The sequence below is a fragment of the Schistosoma haematobium genome, chromosome 1 (genome assembly GCF_000699445.3).
Source record: "Schistosoma haematobium chromosome 1, whole genome shotgun sequence".
In the NCBI taxonomy this organism is placed as follows: Eukaryota; Metazoa; Platyhelminthes; class Trematoda; order Strigeidida; family Schistosomatidae; genus Schistosoma; species Schistosoma haematobium.
In genome coordinates this window covers 81022479-81042091 of record NC_067196.1, presented here as the reverse complement: position 1 = coordinate 81042091, position 19613 = coordinate 81022479, and the positions used below count along the sequence as shown (strand labels likewise).

Here is a 19613-nt window from a genome sequence, read left to right as displayed (position 1 = left end):
AAATGAATTAGCAAGTTGTTTTTTTATAGTCTTACGGAGAGTTTGTTTTCATTGGGATCTACAGTCATATATCCAAACACACGATCCAAACGAGTGATCAAGTTCAAAGTAAATAAATAGTCTAAAATGCCGACATAAAACAAATATCTTTAACGGTTCACCGACTTGGTAATTTTTGTTGAAGTCTTCGAGACTTAAAGTCCGCTCAACAAAGGAAGTAAAAAGTGTTTGGATTGAAAAATCGGATCTCTGAACCAACGTAAAATGTTCTTTCTCTTCATTTAAGTAGCTCAACGTCAGGCCCTAAGACGTTCATGGCCATTTCAATTAAATGGTGAGCTAATTTAATTAATGTACGTACAACCTCCGCCTTTTGTACTTTCACGACTTAAATTTATTTTATTCTAAAACTAATGTCATCGTTGTTATTATTCACAGATTTTTGTATTACTTTTATTAGTAGTAATCTGATTACATGAACAACTTAGGATTCAACCCGCTTTACTATTTCATAATCAAGCCATATCATTTTTTACATGATGTAGTCTTGGACTAAACATTAAAATAACATCGATTACCAGACTAGCCAAAATATATAACCGTGTATCGCGCTTTAGTAAATGACTTGATTAAATTTGATAGCTATGAAAAGTGGAAATTATTACATGTAATTTGTCATTTCTGAAACCCATCAGTATAATTGGTCGGCACGTCCTAATCTGATGTTGTCATTAAGACTTGAACCCAGTAATCACCGTATTAAACGTTACTATTATTTTGGATTTCGATCACTACATTTTGTTCATCTGATATCAGTTGTTCGATATTACCGAGATTTTATTCGTAAATGTCTATTTGCCACCTTTAACCACTTCACATACACATAAAATCGGTATTAAATTTACTTGAACAAAGAACACAAATGAGAATAACATTTCATAAGATTGAAGGTTTCCGGGAAAACATTTTCTCTGCTTGATGATACTGTCAACTTGTAAGGTAAAGACTGGAATAACTGCTTATTCAGTATTTTTGAAACATTTTCAATTAGCATTGTGGTATGATATCTGTGAACTGATAAATAATACAGTAACGGAATTATATGCACACAGCAGAGGTTCATTTGTAAAAACCTTCTCACCTTGATTATTTGGAACATCTGACTGATTAAATGATGTTAGGGATGAATGAGAATGTAAAACATTTGTTGGTTTAGTTTCAGATGGAGGAATACTTGGCACAGATTGAAGTGAAACACTACTAGGTGACATAGATAAAGATGCTTTCCATGGATTTGCATAAGGACCATTTGATCTATTAACTGTATTTTCTATAATTTGCCCGGATAATTTGTTCAACAACGTGCTATCAGGATGTAGTTTATCATGGTAGTCACAGTAGGCAAGAGGTTCTTCATCCAAATTATCATCAGATAGTTTCTAAAAATGTGAATATAATAAACTTTAAAAAACTGAAAAAAGGGTAGTGCTAGAATAAGACTTTTCTGGTAGATTTGTTAAAATTTCCAACTCCTATAACTTTTAGACTTGGAAAAGTGAATTTGAATTCAAGAGGAATATCAACAAACAACACTCCGTGTCTATTATCACAACTTTGACAACAAAATATGAATAAACCTGCGGATTATATCTGATGGATGCATAATTTTGAGCTACATTCTCTTTTAGCAGAATATACGAGGAATAAGGCTTTCAGAAAGAATGCGAATATAAAAATATGTTGCTAATTCAACAAAAGAAAGGAATATTGTAAATACAATATACGCTTATTATTAAGTGTTTGACAGAGTTCTAATTTACGATTGATTGATTAATTGTTAATAATCCCATGTGTATCAGGTCGTTCGTAGTGCAGATTGAATTCTATCGATTAAGTTGCAATGCGGCCACTAGTCTAAGTGACTCAACATCGCATGTACGGTGTTGAGATGCAAGACAGTGGTTGGAGATAGTCGACAGGAAATCTTGATCCTGGGTTTCGTAATATTTGGAACTCGTTAGCAAAGTGTGTGTTTATCAATAGATTTGTAAATTGTCTTCAATCTTTACATCATAGAATTACTTTCTCCTAACTTTATCTACAATTTATGTGATAGTGTAGGTGATGCCTAAAAATGTGACAATTAGGATTGTAACAATGAACGAATTTAGATTGTTATCCACCATATTTTTATTAATAGATTAACTTTGATATGATGTTTGGGTGTGATAAGTCTTATATTTTTTTCGCTCAAAAAGAAGCAATAATCTATTTATTTAAGGTAATGATTATTAAGATAGTGCAACAGTATGTAAATCGTATTTTCCTGAAATTCGGCTGTATTGAATTTGAGTCAGTGGTGTGGACGGTGTTTCATTAGTTAAAAATTACATTCTATACGTAAACTATCATGCGAATAACTCGAATAAATGATTTGAAAATTTAACGTGATAACATAAAACACTACTGAAATAAGCACGATACCCCAATAATAACTCTTAATTCCGTCCCAACAATTAAGACGAAGAAAAAAGACATAAGTTCATTGTAGTCCCGACCGAAGATTTTAAAGCGTAAAAAGTATGAGTATTTATAACAAAAAATCTGAAAATTCTTCTAAGTAATCACCAAGGATGCTAGTGAGTCAGTTTTAAGGGTGAAGTTTTCAATGATCGAGAAGGAAAGTATTATCCTATGACTTATTCTGGTTGAATTTCTCGTAAACATTGCATTTAACACATGCAAGTATTATTAATTGTTAATCACAACTTAATTATACTGAAGTTATTGTGAAAAAGCACTTATAAACACTTTCTATGACTAAGTCATGTGAATAATAAAACAAGTTAACAAAAGTAAAAAGGTGGTGTAGATCAACAAGGAAACAATAATAGTATTAGATATACATAAAATATCCAAAAATATGAATTTGTGAGGTTATAGTAAATAGGCAACCAATACGACCAACTTTAACAAGATAATCGATTTTTCGCACGTAGTTTGTGAGTAGTAGGGCTTGGATACTCATAACTCATTAATATAAACAGTGTACTTCGCAGTATAACTTTAAACATAATGATAATATGTTAGTTAAGCGGTCACTTAGCATTTCTGAATAATTAACATTATCAAAATAAAATAAAAATCTTTTTTCAAGTTTGCATGTTAGTACAAATATTTGAAAAAAAATTTAATGTTCAACTCTGAATCCTTTCAAATTTTATGGAAAATAATTGGATAGGACTGTTCTCTGGGATTATCTATTGAAGAAGGGTGTGCCTGAGAAGTTTACTAACATCCTAAAAGCCCTATATACAAACACCTCGGGTAGAGTGAGGGCATACAACCACCTCTCTCCATTGTCCCATTCAAGCAGTGGGGTTAGACAGAATTGCCCAATCTCAACATTCCTCTTCAACCTTGCCATCGATAACATTCTGGAAACAGCTCTGATGGATGTAAGTAATGGCGGTGTGGATCTGTTGCCTGGAGAAAGACTTCTCGACCTTGAATATGCGATGGTATTGTCTTACTGTGCGATAATGCCCAAGCCATACAATCCACACTTAATCAGTTGGCAATCAGTGTCCGTAGGTATGGTATGAGCTTTGCACCTTCGAAGTGCAAAGTACTTCTACAAGACTGGCAGGACTGTAATCCTCTACTCACCCTGGATGGTGAGCAGATAGAAGTAGTCGAGAAGTTCGTGTATCTAGGTAGCTGCACAGGTGCTGGTGGTGGCGTGAGTGATGAGACCAATGCACGTATGGTGAAAGCCAGAGCGGCTTATGCCAATCTGGACCATCTTTGGCGTCTTCATAATGTCAGTCTGGTTGTAAAAGGTCGGATCTACAACGCGTCGGTGAGAGCAGTTCCGCTCTATGCTTGTGAAACCTGGCCTCTCCGAGTTGAGGACGTTAAACGACTCTCTGTATTCGATCATCGTTGTCTCCGAAGGATTGCTGACATCCAGTGGTAACACCATGTTACTAATGCAGAGGTTCGGCTGACTTCTGTTGGTCCTTCACAACTCCCTGGTTGGGGTCCGAGAGATGGTGCAACACAGTGGCTAGAGACGTTACCAGATCTGGCTCAGAATAGGAGCCAATGGTGATCCTGCTGTAACCTTCTTTTACTTTCTTCACAAATAAAATTGTTTGTTTCTTCCTTAACTGAAAGAATTCTTCTGGTTGTACCCTTCCGTTTCCCCCATTATTACTATTATTATTCTCATTACACTATCTTACACCAATCTGTTCGTTATTGTTTTTTTCTTCTTTTTCTCTCTTCGAATTCTCATTGTTTTGTGTGGCGCATACATATTTGGTGCCCTCTTGTACCAATATTTGTGTTCAAAGAAATAAATAAAATACGAAACTGGATTTACGAGAACCAAACAGAATGATTAACTAATACATATCAACACATCAACGTTAATAATCCATAGACATATGAGATAAAGAGAAGACATGACTTTAATGAGGATTTTAATATTGCAAAAATAAATTCATAATGTGATACAACAATTTCGTTTACGAAGTAATTATAATGACCTTGTGAACATATCACCAATAGCAAACTGAAAGGGAAAGTGACCAATCAGGGAATAGCAACGGTCGCTGTGGTATTAAAACCTTAAAGTTATTAAGGTATCAATAGCCAGACAGAGTATGTCAGATGATCAGTCATGTGCGACGTAGAACCTGACGCATTAGTTAAAGTTCACATTAACATGGCTATATAAAATTATCAAGAAAAGTTCTAAGGTAGCAGAAGTAGCGACAGTATCAGTAATAGTGTAGTGAACGAGAAATCAGACGGGGAAAACAAATTTTATTATTTAATGCAAAATTACAAAGTGCTGTCATAAAATTTGAAAACCATATATTCAATTCATTATTTGCACTTCTTCCTTCAGTTGGCTTGTACGTACTTCATGATTCTTCCAATTCTGTTGTTATTACAATTACTCTCAATTTCCCTTGCTGTCCTCTTTAATTCAATCTTTTTCTGGTAAGAATTCCACTTCCAATTGCTGCTACATACTATGTATATCTGTCAGCATAAGTAGCATGTACCACATAGAGGACAGGACATGGTGTAGAAAAGGAAAAACTAATAAAAAGACATTGAGGCTCAGCTTCCAAAGGATGACAAATAGTAAATGCATATGCGCTATTGTGAATGATTCTGAGCCATACCCATCAAGGTCTCTAGCCATTGACTACGATAATGACGTAGAACTCAGCCAGGTAGCCTACACCTACTCATGTGTTCGAACCATAATTTACTAGATAAAGGCAAAAATAACTAAATAAAGTAAGACCATCTTAGCACGAATAAAAAACCTGAAAGACATGAAACGTAGGTTCTTCTACAAAAAAAACAAAACAAAAATCGTTATGATGTCAAGTATGCATATGTTACGTCATAGCATTTAGACAGATACTGGCTTTCTAAATTAGACTGAAAAAAATACACTTTCAAATTGTCTGTATTTCATCATACACTTTATTATTAAGCATTGTACAATGTCTGCTAACAAGTTATATAAATCTACTTACCCAAACATTGTCTTTTATATCTTCATCGCCTCTTATTGAACCATATGGGAGAGTGAGATTTGAAGGGATATTCGTTGAACTAATACAAAAAATAATAAGTTTTTCACAATAGTGAAAATAATCAATGAGATAATTATCACAATACTACCAGGATTTTCATCTTGTATGAAACAAACATTCGGTTTAGGGAAATAGTCACTAATGTATTTTCATTTTTAGTAAATAAAAACCACTAACTCAGTATTAATATAACAATGTGACGTAACTTAGTTACAAAGAACAGGCCTATGTATTCGATTTTGAGGCTCACTATTTTTTGTGAACACAAGTGGTATTGGTTGTTCAAAACAGGGTGAATTTTCAGCATAATAACCACAGATCAAGTCCCTCGATAACCAAGCCGCCGCTCTAGTAAGTCATGTCATAAAAATAAAAAGGTGCATCGTCTTGAGTATCTACACTACATCGGGACACTGAGATAAAATTATAAAGACAAATCTCACAAAAGTGAAAGTAGTAGCAGTATTAGTGGTAAACATAGACAATATAATTGAAAAGGAGGGAATGAATTTACGTAAAGAAGTAGAAGATAGTTTCAAAGCCCAAGGTTAAAGGAAAACAGAGAGAGAGAGAGAGAGAGGAATCATCTGCATTATTGCGACCAATTCTGAAACAAGTTGTTTAACGTCTCCAAACATTGGTTACAAGAACCGCGCGGACCCCAACCAGGTAAGTATATACTTACCTACATGACACAAATCAATAGTCAATGACTTCATGGACTGATGGCTGTTTTATCCCGATAGGAATAATGAATGGTAATTTTGGGGATCCATTTATGGACCAATATTATGAGCATATTTTTATCGTATAATTGTTATGTAACTAAACTGTTCATATTCATGCCCCTCTTATTATGAGCTTTATTTTGACCTATGAACTATTATTATACGATTTACCATTCATGAACTATTCCCTGGTTGTTAATCGCTACCTCCCTAATTCACAGCCACTTTTGGCTAATTATTGTACAAATGTTATTTTCTATTTTATTGGTACGTTGTGGTCGGTTTGATTGGTATATAAACTCAGTATGTTTGAAGTATAATGATTTATATATCAGAGGCTGAGACTTGTGTTCTGGACTCAACTGGCTGGGCTAGACAGGGAAGCAGGGCCAGTCGGTACTCTCGGTCGTTCTTACGTGTTTTACGCGTCTTTGGTCCGGTCGGTAATACGCTTCCATCTAATCTGCAGTTCACAAGACACAACAATGGCATGTTTTGGTTTGCCCGCCACTTATTTCCAAATTTACTTCTACAGCAACCAACCCCGTGCCTTTCGGATCAGTGATTTCATGCGAAATCACAAATGAAGCTATCAACAACACTTTTTATGAAGTAGTTAACGATACTAATATCTTAATTAAAATTTAGCAAACGATCAAGAATTCAAATGCCTAGATCAGTGAATAAACATGTTAAATAGTTTAAACCATGAAGCTTTAAGCTTATCACCAATGTAAATCATAGTTAAATGGAAGTTTCCAAAAACAGTCACATAATAAATGCTAAATATGTGAGCCCCCAAATGCCCTGGTACGGCCGAGAGTAGGGAGAGTTCGCTCTCCCTCTCGAAATGCTCTCACATGGCCACGCGTATATAGCCTCTGCCAGGGAAATCCTACTCACTGCCTTTTCGTGGCGAGGGTGTTGTTTACGAAATTGAGAGGATAAAAAGCGAATGTCCGGCGATTTAAACGGGTTGATGGACACGGAGATTCCACCTAGGGAAGTTGGAAAACCCTGATTCCAAACTAATAGTGCACATGGGCTCCAGTATCCTGCGGGAACAAATGGAGTATGAACCAATCGTTGGTCACCGGCTACCATGGGACTGCATCTCCTCACGATGCTCCACTGCCTTGTGGATCAGACCTTCAGGTCGAAGGCTCCGGGTGTGGCCGTCTAAGAAAACCACCTGCTTCGGTTTGGGCACCCGGGCAGTATCACAGCCCTCACACATATCAAATGAGATTTGTGTGGCGCATATGTATTTGGTGCCTCCTTTTACCAATATCTATGTGTTAAAATAAAATAAAGTAAATAACGAATAAGAAAATCTAGCTCCTAGCTCATTTAATGTCTAATAAATTTGAATAAAATTACAGTTCCACAGATTGTATCGAACATATTCTTAAATAATAGTCAATACTACTGTACTAACACTACTAATCAATTCACAGTCAACAAAACTTTCTATGAATATTACATAACTACATACAAATAAATTGTGTTGACAACAAAGTGATATAATGCACAGAATGGTAGATAACAAGTAGTTACTACGATCTAACACTTAGATATCATAGAATTAATTATTTAACAAAACAGTAATCGTACTTATCAATCAGACAAAATAGATAATCTCCATCCAATAAACTATTATCGATACAAATTACAAAATATTAAATAATGAAAGCAGACTATAATAAAACTTTGGGTATGCCAATAAATAAAAAGATTCTGTTAACGACAGATATTAAGTAAAAATAGTAATAATAATAATAGTAATAGTAATAATAGTAATAATAATAATAGTTATTATTATTATTATTATTAACACCATAGAAATGAAACACTGAAATTTGAGAAAATATGCAAGCGTAATTAGATAAACTAAGAAAAAAATGTGAGTGACATTAGAGTATAGGAATGAATTTAATAAGTCAATTTGATTTAAACATACCACATTTATCTATTTGATTAGGCTAGGCCATCACAGTTATTAATTCATTATAATTCATAAATAATACAATTTGTTATCGCTTTTTTATTTTTACATTTATTATTATAGTATTACATTGATAATATAAAGACTAACAAATATGAGCAAACGATTTTAATGTGGAAATAACAATCATTTATATTAGACGTTCAAAGATAACAAGTAAGATTAGTTAATGCCTAAATTTGTTTGACATACATTATGTATCACCTGTTATATCCTAGCGAAGATTAAATCACGTGTAACTTCGGGGGCATATTAATGGACTAATATGATCTATATATTTTTATAGTATAACTATTCAATAATTAGATTATGTGTATTTATATTGATCTTATTATAAGCTTCGTTTTGATCTATAGATTATTATTGTACGATTTACTGTTCTTAAGTTATACTCAGTTTATTGATTACTGTCTCCCACGTTCACAGCCACTTTTTGGCTTTATTGTGTACAAATTTTATTTCCTATTTTATAGTAGGTTGTGGTTTGTTTGGTTGGTGTATTAACCCAGTATGTCTGAAATAAATTATTCGATTTGCATAGTGGAAGCTGGTATTGGTGTTCTGGACTCAAGTGGACGGGCTAGGCGAACATAGGACCAATAAGGACGCTAGGCTGCTCATACCGGTCGAATGTCATTGGTTTAGTACGATGAGAAGATTGTATGAGTCGTAATACGACTGGTGGATAAATCACGTGATAAAAAGTCGGACATAAAGTCACATCACCTGCTTGTAACGAATCAACATCAATGAAACTGTTTAAAAACTAAGAGTATAGTTAGGAAGGTTCAATCTTTTTACCGTAGGGACGGTCAAAACAGTAATGGAATTCTGTAACCAAGTACATTTTCGTGTACTTGAATCCAAACTGAATATTTTGTATGCATCGGTGATAATAAACGAAAGCTTATATCAAAGTGAAACACGGTTCAAACCTATATGCCAAGCGTCGATCAACTAAACCATCGAACCGCCATTTTGTTTGAATTCAGAGTAAGGTTATGTGAAATTCTATTATAAGTAGTTAATTCCATAAGTTAACAAAATTCTATTATAACAAAAGAAAATTCTTAATATTTTCTTAACAGGGGAAAAAATATGATTTAAAGAATCTAAACAAATTTTCTTACTACGAATCAGAATTTCCCATCGATAAATTCGATAAACCTGATGATACAACATCTAATCGGTGACCAACCTAAAAAAACAGCAGTTAAAAAAAGAAACATTTAGAACAACTCCGGAGAGTATTGTAATTATTACAGACAAAAACTAGACCGAAAAAGACATACAACATGATTAACAAGCTGAAAATAGTTTACAATTATTATGATGCATGATTGTGAAGTTTGGGTTTGAAAAAATCGTATTGTGGTCGGTAAATGACATCACCCCCAAATGCCCTGGTATGGCCGAGGGTGGGGAGAGTCCGCTCTCCCTCTCGAAATGCTCTCACATGGCCACGCATATACAACCACTGACAAGGAAGTCCTAGTCACTGCCTTCTCACGGCGGGTGTGTTGTTTACGAAATTGAGAGGACGAAAAGCGAATGTCCGGCGCTTTAATCGGGTTAGTGGATATGAAGGATCTATGTACGAGTTGGAAAACCCTGATTCCAAACCAATGGTACACATGAGATACAGGATCTTGAGGGAACAATTGGTGTATGAACATATTGTTGGTCACCCGCTGCTATGGGACTGCTTCAATTTGGAGGCCTGGACAGTATCCTAGCCCTCACACAAATCAAATGACGATTACTGCTGGAAAAACTATTCTTGCTTCAATTAGCATTCCAAAAAACCACATTTACGATCATTGGATAACATTAGGTTTCATTTCTTTTATACTACATCACTTATTTACTCTCTTTCGTTCTTATTCTGTGTATAGGCTCGACTAGCTTTTGTCAACTTGTGTCATTTATGGCGTAGGCGAGATATCCGTCTATCAACAAAAGGAAGTGTTTACTGCTCAACAGTTCGTTCCGTCCTACTTTATGGCAGTGAAACATGGCCGGTAAGAGTAGAGGATATTCGTAGGTTACTAGTATTTGATCAAAGGTGTCTTCGAAATATTGCTCGTATATCGTGGGACCATCGAGTAAGTAATGCAGTTGTTAGGAAACGGGTACTAGGTAAGGATGGAAAATCCATTGATGACGTAGTGAAACTTCATCAGTTGAGATGGCTTGGACATGTGTTACGCATGCCCAACCACCGACTGCCTCGACGTGCTATGTTCAGTGGTATAGGAGTAGGTTGGAAGAAAGCTAGGGGCGGCCAGACCAAAACATGGCACAAGTCCATGAAGTCACTGACAAGTGAACTGAGTCATGTCGGTAGGTGTAGACTACCTGGTTGGGGACCGCGAGATGATAGCAACCGATGGTTAGAGACCCTGAATGACATGGCTCAAAATCGTTTGCAATGGCGCAGGTGCATCTACTCTTTGTGTTCTCCCAAATTTTGATCTCCTTATTCCTCCTTGTCTCTTTTTTTCTCCTCTCAAATTTATTTCACTGTATTATACTCTTTAAGTAACATCTCCAAACACTAATCTTCCCGATTACTGCTTATACTCTTATTACCTCTACTACTACGGGATTTGAATCGATCACTGCATCTCTATGCTAATGTGGTGTGGCAACTCGAACTGATGTACGTACGTACGAAGTTCTGCGTTGTTACTGACTGACTGACTGACTATTCTGTGTATTCATTTCATTCATACTGTCACATATCTACTCTCATTCTTTTTTGTGTATTTTTTTATTTTTCAACTTACACAGTAGCTCCTCTATAGTGGAAACCCTGTCCTATCCAAGTAATCTCAAGTCGCTGACTGGTGGAAAGTTGAATGCTACCACCGACTACGAATTCAGAAATTATGTATAACATTCAAACTGGCTTTCTTCAACGTTCGCACACAAATACAGATCAGACAACAGATAGGGTTGACAACGTCTTTAGAAAGTCTCAACACCCATGTCTGTTATCTATCTGAAACCCATATTGAAGTACTACCAATTCGCTCTCCATCTGTCGCTTCAGAAAACCTGTTTCATGTGCGTTTATCCGGGGACCAAGTGGCATACTCGTTTGGTTTTGCTGAAGTTAAATTTCGCACTAAGCGCTAGAGATGAGGAAGCGCTGATCGGTCAGATACCTACTAACAGTCGGTTATGTGCTGTTAGATTAGAAAGCTACATCAAACTGCGAAGTCGGTGTGAGAAATGGTGTTTCTTCATCTCCTACATTCCGATAGATTGAAGCCCCGATGCGATCAATGATTTTTACCACCAGTTAATTATTCTTCTATGAAAATTGCGTTCGACAGATATTGCAGTATTAGCCAAAGAGACTTGAATTCTCAGGTCGGGCATCTAGGCACAGGACAGAGTCGTTTAGACGACTAATAGGGACTTGTTGGTCGAAGATCAGACAATGGTGACCGTCTACAGCAACTTTACGAAGACTACAACCTATTTCTGGCTAGCACTGACTATCGGCACAGTCATTGCTACTTGGCGTCTTCCCTCTGCATCTCAGACCTGGACTCAGATTGATCATACCGTGATCAGCTACTTCTGACGTGGTTGTGTAGACTACCGCCGCTTCTATCTGGACTCTGATCATGCTCTTGTTCGCGTTAATCTTACCTTACGTTTCAGTGGTTAACAAATTCATTTTCCTAAGTGGATCGATGTCAGCAAATTGGTTGCAGCGTGTGTTGCAATTATATATCAAACCGAGATAAGTTTAAGGTTGACAACTAACGCACCGTAAAGTTTTGCAAGGATCAGTTCAACAAGTCTTTAATCCGGTAAAATCAAACAGACTATCCTGTCCTTCATATTCGGTGTCGATTGATCCACCGAACGGGGCGAAAGTCCACAACGAGCTCCAAATCCTGAAATGCCACAAATCACCAGGTCCAGATGACTTATTTCCGACCCACTTGCTGTTTAAGAAAATGACTGCGTCGTTTACAAAGATGTGGCAATTAGAGAGTTTCCCAACATCGTGGAATGTTTTGATAGTTGTTCCTATCGATAAAAAGGGTTTTATGTCGTTTCTGCAACAACTGTCTGGGGATAAGTCTACTTCCGATTGTATCCATACTATTGGATTCCATCATACTTCGAAGATTGTTCAAAACTCGAGAAAGATTAACTCGCTAGGGAGGCTGGTTGTCATTCTGGTCGAGGATGTACTGATCGTATTATGATCCTATGCTAAATGTTAGAACGCCGTCATACTTATTAAAATCCAACAATCCTAGCATTTCTTGAAATCAGAACCGCCGTCGATTAGGTTGAACAGGATTGTTTTCTGGGACTGTCTTTTGAAGAAGAGTGTGCCTGAGAAGTTTACTGACGAATTGGCATAGCCCTATACACAGACGCCTCAAACGGAATGAGGGCATACGACCACCTCTATCCACTGTTCCTTTCGAGCAATGTGGTTAGGTGGTGTTGCCTAACCCCACCATTTCTCTTCCCCTTTGCCATCGATGACGTACTGGAAACAGTTCTGATGGATATAGGTGATGGTGGTATGGATCTGTTACCTGGAGAAAAACCTCTCGACCTTGAGTATGCGAGTGATATTTGTTTACTGTACGTTTACACACAAGCTAAACAAATCGAACATAGACAGTTGATTATAAATGTCCTTAGGCATGGCATGTGTTTCTCAGCTTGTAAATGCACAGTACTCTTATAAGACTGACAAGAGCCTATGGCTACACTCACTGTTGATAGTGAGCAGTTAGAATTAGTCGAACAGTTCGTGTGTTTGAGTGGTTGTGTAAGTGTTGGTCGTGGCGTGAGTGGTGAGATGGATCCAAATATAGTGAAAGACAGAGCGAGTTATTCCAATCTAGACCATCTTCAACGCATTCATGATGTCGAATTAGCTGTAAAAGGTTGAGTTTACTATCTGCTGATGAAATCAGTTGTGCTCTATGCTTGTGAGACCTGATCTGTCTGAGTTGAGGATGTTGGACGACTCGTCGTCTCCCAAGTATTACTGACATCAAGTGGCAACAGTTTGTTAGTAATGCACAGGTTCGGCATCGTGTATTGTGACACAGCAACGATAATTCAGTTGGTGTCACTATCCTGAAATATCGACTTCGATTGTTCGGACATGACCTACGATTGTCGTGCCAGTGGATTCAACATCGTGTATTATTTGGCGACTCGGGAACTGGTTGGAGAAAGTGGAGAGGTGGTCATTGTCAGTCAGTCAGCTACAAAGTAGGACCAGGCACATATGTGCATCGATCCTAGTTGCCATACCTTGTTAGCATAACAAGATGAACACCAAATTCATATATATATATATATATATATATATATATATATATTAAAGAAAGATTGTGTATGAGGACATAGTACGGGAAGAAAGAACTAATTCGTAGAAAGAAAGATATGAAGCGATTTTAATTTCATAGTAGTAGACAGAGAGTGTATACACCGAAGCTATTGTGATGGATTCTGAGCCATGTCACCTAGTCTCCAACCATTGGTTACGATAGTCACGCGGACCCCAACCAGTCTGCATTAACCAACATGGCTCAGATCAGAAGTTAGTTACTTCAAGCACTGATTTCACGTTTTGGTTTGGCAGCCCCTATCTTTCTTCCAAGCATCCCAACACTAGTCAGCATTACGCGTCGTGGTATGAAAGAAGTCCGAATTGGACTGACTTCTGTTGGTTCTTCACGACCTCCTAGATGGAGTCTTATCGATAGTGCTCGCTTGGCTTGAGACGTGATCGGACGCGGCTCAAAATAGAAGTTGATGAAATTCCTTTGTTTTCTTCATAGAAGTGAGAAAAGCTTCTTTGAATAAAAAGAATTTTTCTGTTTGTATTATTCCTAACTGAGTTGGTTCTCTCATTATTATCATTGTGACTAGGATTATTATCATTTAACTAACACTAATTTCTGTACATTGTTTTTTTTCACTATATACATTTTAAAATTTTTATCCTTTCACAACTTCATTTTTATAGTGTGGCGCATATGTATCGGTGCCCTCTAGTACCAATGTTTATGTGTTCGAATAAATAAAAAAATGACACATAAGTAGCACATCTTAATAGCGAAACAAGCTTTTAATTTAAAGATTAACATATTTTTATGACGATAAATATAACTGTCTCAAGACGCAATCAATATGAATGATTGATTTTGTAACCAAACTGACTCATTCCGTTACTGACGTAGTGAAATAATAATAATAATAATAATAATAATAAAAAACGATTTCATAATGCATTTATCTAGCTACAACTATACAGAAAAATTGTGGACATGTCTGGATACTGTTACTGAAATAACTAAATCTCCTGGAGTCTGTAAAGAGATTTGTTCCATGTAAACATAAAATCAGTAAGTTCGTCCAATTATCAGTGAAAATTATATTTGAATTAATCCCAGCAATTGTAAACTTAAACAATTTGAAAATTTGACTAATGCCTTGAAGAAGTTCAGACAAGTTTGCTCAAAGAAACGTTATAATTATTAAAAATTTAATCGCTGAGATTTTTTCAAATATGATTTTCACAAATAACGTTTTCTACATATTCGGCGTCCAAATATTGACGAATATCCGTATGAACTACACTTATTTTTCAGTAGTTGGTGTTTTATACAGTTTCGCGTGTTTCCTTACAAAACAACCTTAAACATTTATCATCTCGATAATTTGGTTTTGTATTAGTAACAGTGAGTAGCAAAAATAATTGTTTTTAATTCAACCAACGTTAAATAAGAGTTAATTAATTGGTCTAATATACTATTTAATGATATTCCTTAGATTAATTATTATTTTGATTCGATATAGAGTACATATCTGAGTAGTCGAGTTTCAGTAGAATGGTAGTATTGAGTAAAATGCTTAAACTAGGATAGGGGAAGCGAGATTCTTAAATACGACTGGTTAATTATAAAGATTCAGAGACCTGGTTAAAATTCTTAACCACTATAAGAATATTGCAAAACTGCCACAACAGTGGATGACATACTTTCTTTCTCGTCTGTTCTCTGAAGAAATGGGAGGCAGTCAAAATGAAACTCATTGGTCAGATATTTTATGTTGAATATTAATAGGAAACGTTTGAAGATAAAAAAAATAATTGAGGATATATTTGTCAAATATTCATAAGTTAAATGAATATGAAAGGGAGTTTATTGTGATGGTGTACATTTTGTGCTGAGAATTCTTCATTGTAATCAAACATACAGTGTTACTATTATCATTATAACACCACCTTATTACACATAAAGAAATTCGAATATCTTTTCTCTAGGTATTTTCACCGTAGACGTTCAGTCTAGACACTGATAATCATCTATCTGACATAAAAAAGTAAGACAAAAACTGAATAATATACAACTGGTTCCCTATAACCAATCCATTTTTTGACCATGAAATTTAAGTATCTTCGTTTTCCAACGTATACAGTGAAGTGAATCAAACAATGGAATCCAGAACGCGTATTTAGTCCCCTTATGGGACTCAGTTGAGTGTACCTGTATCCCAGTGCTGATTTTCACACTACAACTAGAAACTAGTACATTTTGCTTCAAACACTGAATGCTTTATCCACTATTTTATCGAGTTTAGATTGATGTTTCGGAAATTTAATATTCTATTTTGAGTATAAACTGTATGACTAAAATAAACAATTTTGCTTTTAATTTTATTCCCAATTATCATAACCTGGTAAGACAAAGTAGGATCTGCAAAAGAATTGTATCCACTTAAGCTGGTACACTTTAATTAAATAGAAAGAAAACAATAGGAAGACTTGGTAAAGTGTAGAATGAATAAGTAAGGGTAATAAATTATTCAAGGTTCAGAGTATAGCAGAGTGAACAGTGTGATAAGTTATTAAACAAAAGCCTCAACTGTGTGTACAACTGTATGGACACCAACTGTCAGGAGACTTTAAAATACGATATTTGTGCTTGTTCTGGCAACTGTAACGCTTCGAAAACTTTCTGTAACCGTACAAAGTATTTGGCGGTAATGCAGTTTGCAAAAATCGTATTAAAGCGCATTAATTTTCTGTTCTACGCCAATATATTACTTATGGAAAAGAGCATGTTTGATATTGAAACACTAGAACAGCTGATCATGGACAGATGCAAGGGAGCAAATAATTCTTAAAAGTTTATATTAATGAAATTCATTCAATTTTGAACGAATAGTTTCAAAATAGTTAGGTGCTAATTGTATAGAAAACATAAATCCAAACGTCTATCTACAATATTCGGAAACCATCAAACCTGAGAAAACAGCTGCTTTAATGAACACACTACAGCAAAATCTCGAAGTCCCGAATGGGAAATTATCTTTTGAATTTTACTGACTACTTTTTGTAACTTGTCAAAAGCTTCAGGAACATAAGAAGGATAGCACACGAAGGAAGAACAGGAAAAATTGCCTACCATTCACGCTGATATCCAAACAGTAAGGTGGAAACCGACAAACAAATAAAGGTTAAGCGCTCGCGCGCGAGACTGGTAGGTCCTGAGTTCGAATCTCACGAGGCGAGGTCGTGGATGCGCACTGCTGAGGAGTCTCGCAATAGGACGAAACGGCCGTCCAGTGCTTCCAAGTTTTCCATGGTGGTCTAGCTTCAATTGACTCATGATCTCAACCAGTAAAATAAAGAAAAGCTAGTGAATTATTATCTTGAATTCATTATTTTGTGTTCTTCATCAATAACCACAGTCACTTTTCGAGTGTGTTGATTAAAACCGACTGGATATTTTATCTTAGGTTTTTGGTCATGTAATTAGAAGTGGTTCTAACCGAGTCATTTAGTAACTCTACTTTTTTACATTTTTATTATCCAGCGCCTAAAGCTTTAAATTTAACTTAAGATAGTTTTATCCGAACAGTTAGTTGAGATAGATGTTTAATCAAAGGACAGATCTCAAAGTTAATTTACATTATATTATATTCGATTGAAATTATATCTCCAACACCATGTTTGCTGTTATTCATTAACAAGTTTACCACAGAATACTAACAAATAATATGCCTGCTTTCAGATTCATAACATTTATTTAATGCATGAATTAAGGTATTTTATCACCAAGAAGTGAATGATCCCATAAAGAATCAGATTATACCATTCGTTGTATAGTTTATTTTCTGAGTAGTGGCTTAACTTTACCCAATAAGTAGTCGAATGTAGTTAGATAATCTGATTTGGCGGTCATTATATGTCGAACATTTCATAAAGGTCAGTAGGGAGTATTTTATGACTACAGACGTCAACAAACATGTAATCTCTATTGATAAGTATGAATTCTTTCAGGACTTTTTATTTGGTTTAGTGGTTCAGGGATAATGAGAATAATACCTATAGCATCTCACATGAGACTAAAAAACATCAAATACAGAGAACTGCCTTCACTGAGCCACTTACTTTAGTGACAACATCTTAATTGTTTTACAGTCATTGCGACATACCTAGTAACGAATTTCTATCAATTGACATCTAATTCAAACAGATTTATTATAATTAATCTGAATTATACACTGTAAAATACTTACTGGAGAGTTAGTTTGTCTGATGTTGTTAAGGGATATTTCTGGAGACTGGCTGGACATCATTTTAGGAGTATACTGTACACGATTGTTGAATGTGGATGGTTTGGGTGCTAGTGGACGTTTAAACACAGAATTAGTTCCATTATTTATCCCAGTACGTCCATTTTGAATAGTTTTAAAGGATAATGTAGGATCTTTACTTTGAGAAGCTAATAAATCAGCCAAATTAACAGTAGGTAATTGTTCTTCACGGATATTCAAGTCTGGATATTGAAATTTAGGAGCTTTCAAAAAAAATTAAATGAAAAATAACATTACGTTATTTAATCGTACACGACTTTCATTATCTAACTGTTATTAATTAAACATAAATCTATGTCCATTTTATGCTAATTGGTACCCAAATAGCTACTGAAAGTAATTATTACTTAGTTGTGATTGAAACCTCTTAATAGGTGAATATGTAATCAAAAAAACAATTACGCAACAGTATCGTACATAGTAGGTAGAGTTCGGTTCCTAGGCATGATCAATAGAAAGCTACATCATTAATTGCTGTGATATGAATGTTTAAACCTGTAGATCAGATGGATCTTTATGATGGTTACAAAACACTCAGGAAATTCCTCGAAAATAATTTACTATGTAAAATATTCGCAAGTGGAAAATCTAATTATTTTACCAATGATTACACGATCACATAATTAATGATTAAAATAACTAAACGAACAACAGAAATAAAAGATAGCAGAACAAAAGAAGATAATGATTCAATTTTATAAAGACAACCTACTTACTTACGCCTGCTACCCCTCGTGGAGGAGCATAGGCCGCCCACCAGCAGAAAAAGACAAGCTTACCAATTAAAAATGAGGACAAATATTTAAGTTTTATATTTTAAAATGATAGCCAGGGCTTTCCAAGAATTTACAATGAAAACATCACAATTAAGCAGTTAATTTAAAATATTCAAAACACGTCTATTATCAGACCGTCAAGGATTAGTCTATTTTATTCCTTGACTTGAAGGTATCACTCGACTCTATTGATCGACAGACCACCTTACCGAAAATTATCCATTACAAAATATTCATACAGGTCAAACCTAAAAAAAGAAGCATCATCTGAATTTAGTATGATGAAAAGTGCCTGAGACATACCACTTATCAACTATATTTATCTTTCGATATACTCCATCTGAAATATGAGAAACCGAATACTTATCTGGAGAATCGGTAAACGATTTGGATTTCTTAGACAATATTTGCCTATTCAATAAAAGTGCCGACAAAAACTGTCTTCTCAACAATTTTAGTGGAAAACCTTAAGTAATTACACTACTTTTCTAACTCTTGTAATCCAAAATGCTAGTTCCAGGATTGTTTACCCTAATAACTCATAATGATAGGAAACCACGTAGTTAGATGGACTTATCACTTCACTTATGAATCACCCTAACCCTAATGTCTTTCTGGTTGACAAAACCTTAACATGGATACAGCCAACCAGTTAGAAGTCTATAAGCTTCCATTACTCAGTTCACAAAACCTGATTTCAGTAAAATCAGCTTGGATCGCCAGCATCGCATGCAAGATGACTTCCTACTTCTTAAAGTATGAGAATACTGCATAACAGTTCGCGCTTTATTATCATACGTGAAACCACTGAAAGTAG

General features: G+C 35.4%; 1 protein-coding gene across 2 annotated transcripts in view; it reads right to left on the bottom strand.

Moving 5' to 3' along the window:
* Positions 1-19613, bottom strand: part of USP8_1 (Ubiquitin carboxyl-terminal hydrolase 8) — a 55991-nt gene that overhangs the window by 23747 nt on the left and 12631 nt on the right. The window contains exons 8-11 of one of the 2 annotated variants that reach the window (XM_051209819.1): positions 17943-18223; positions 9488-9555; positions 5565-5643; positions 1142-1439 (exon numbers count right to left, since the gene is read on the bottom strand). In XM_051209819.1, the coding sequence (XP_051075281.1) occupies positions 1142-1439; positions 5565-5643; positions 9488-9555; positions 17943-18223 (726 nt within the window). Of the gene's footprint in view, positions 1-1141; positions 4475-5564; positions 5644-9487; positions 9556-17942; positions 18224-19613 lie in introns of those variants that run through there. The other variant, XM_051209820.1, reaches the window with a different exon arrangement.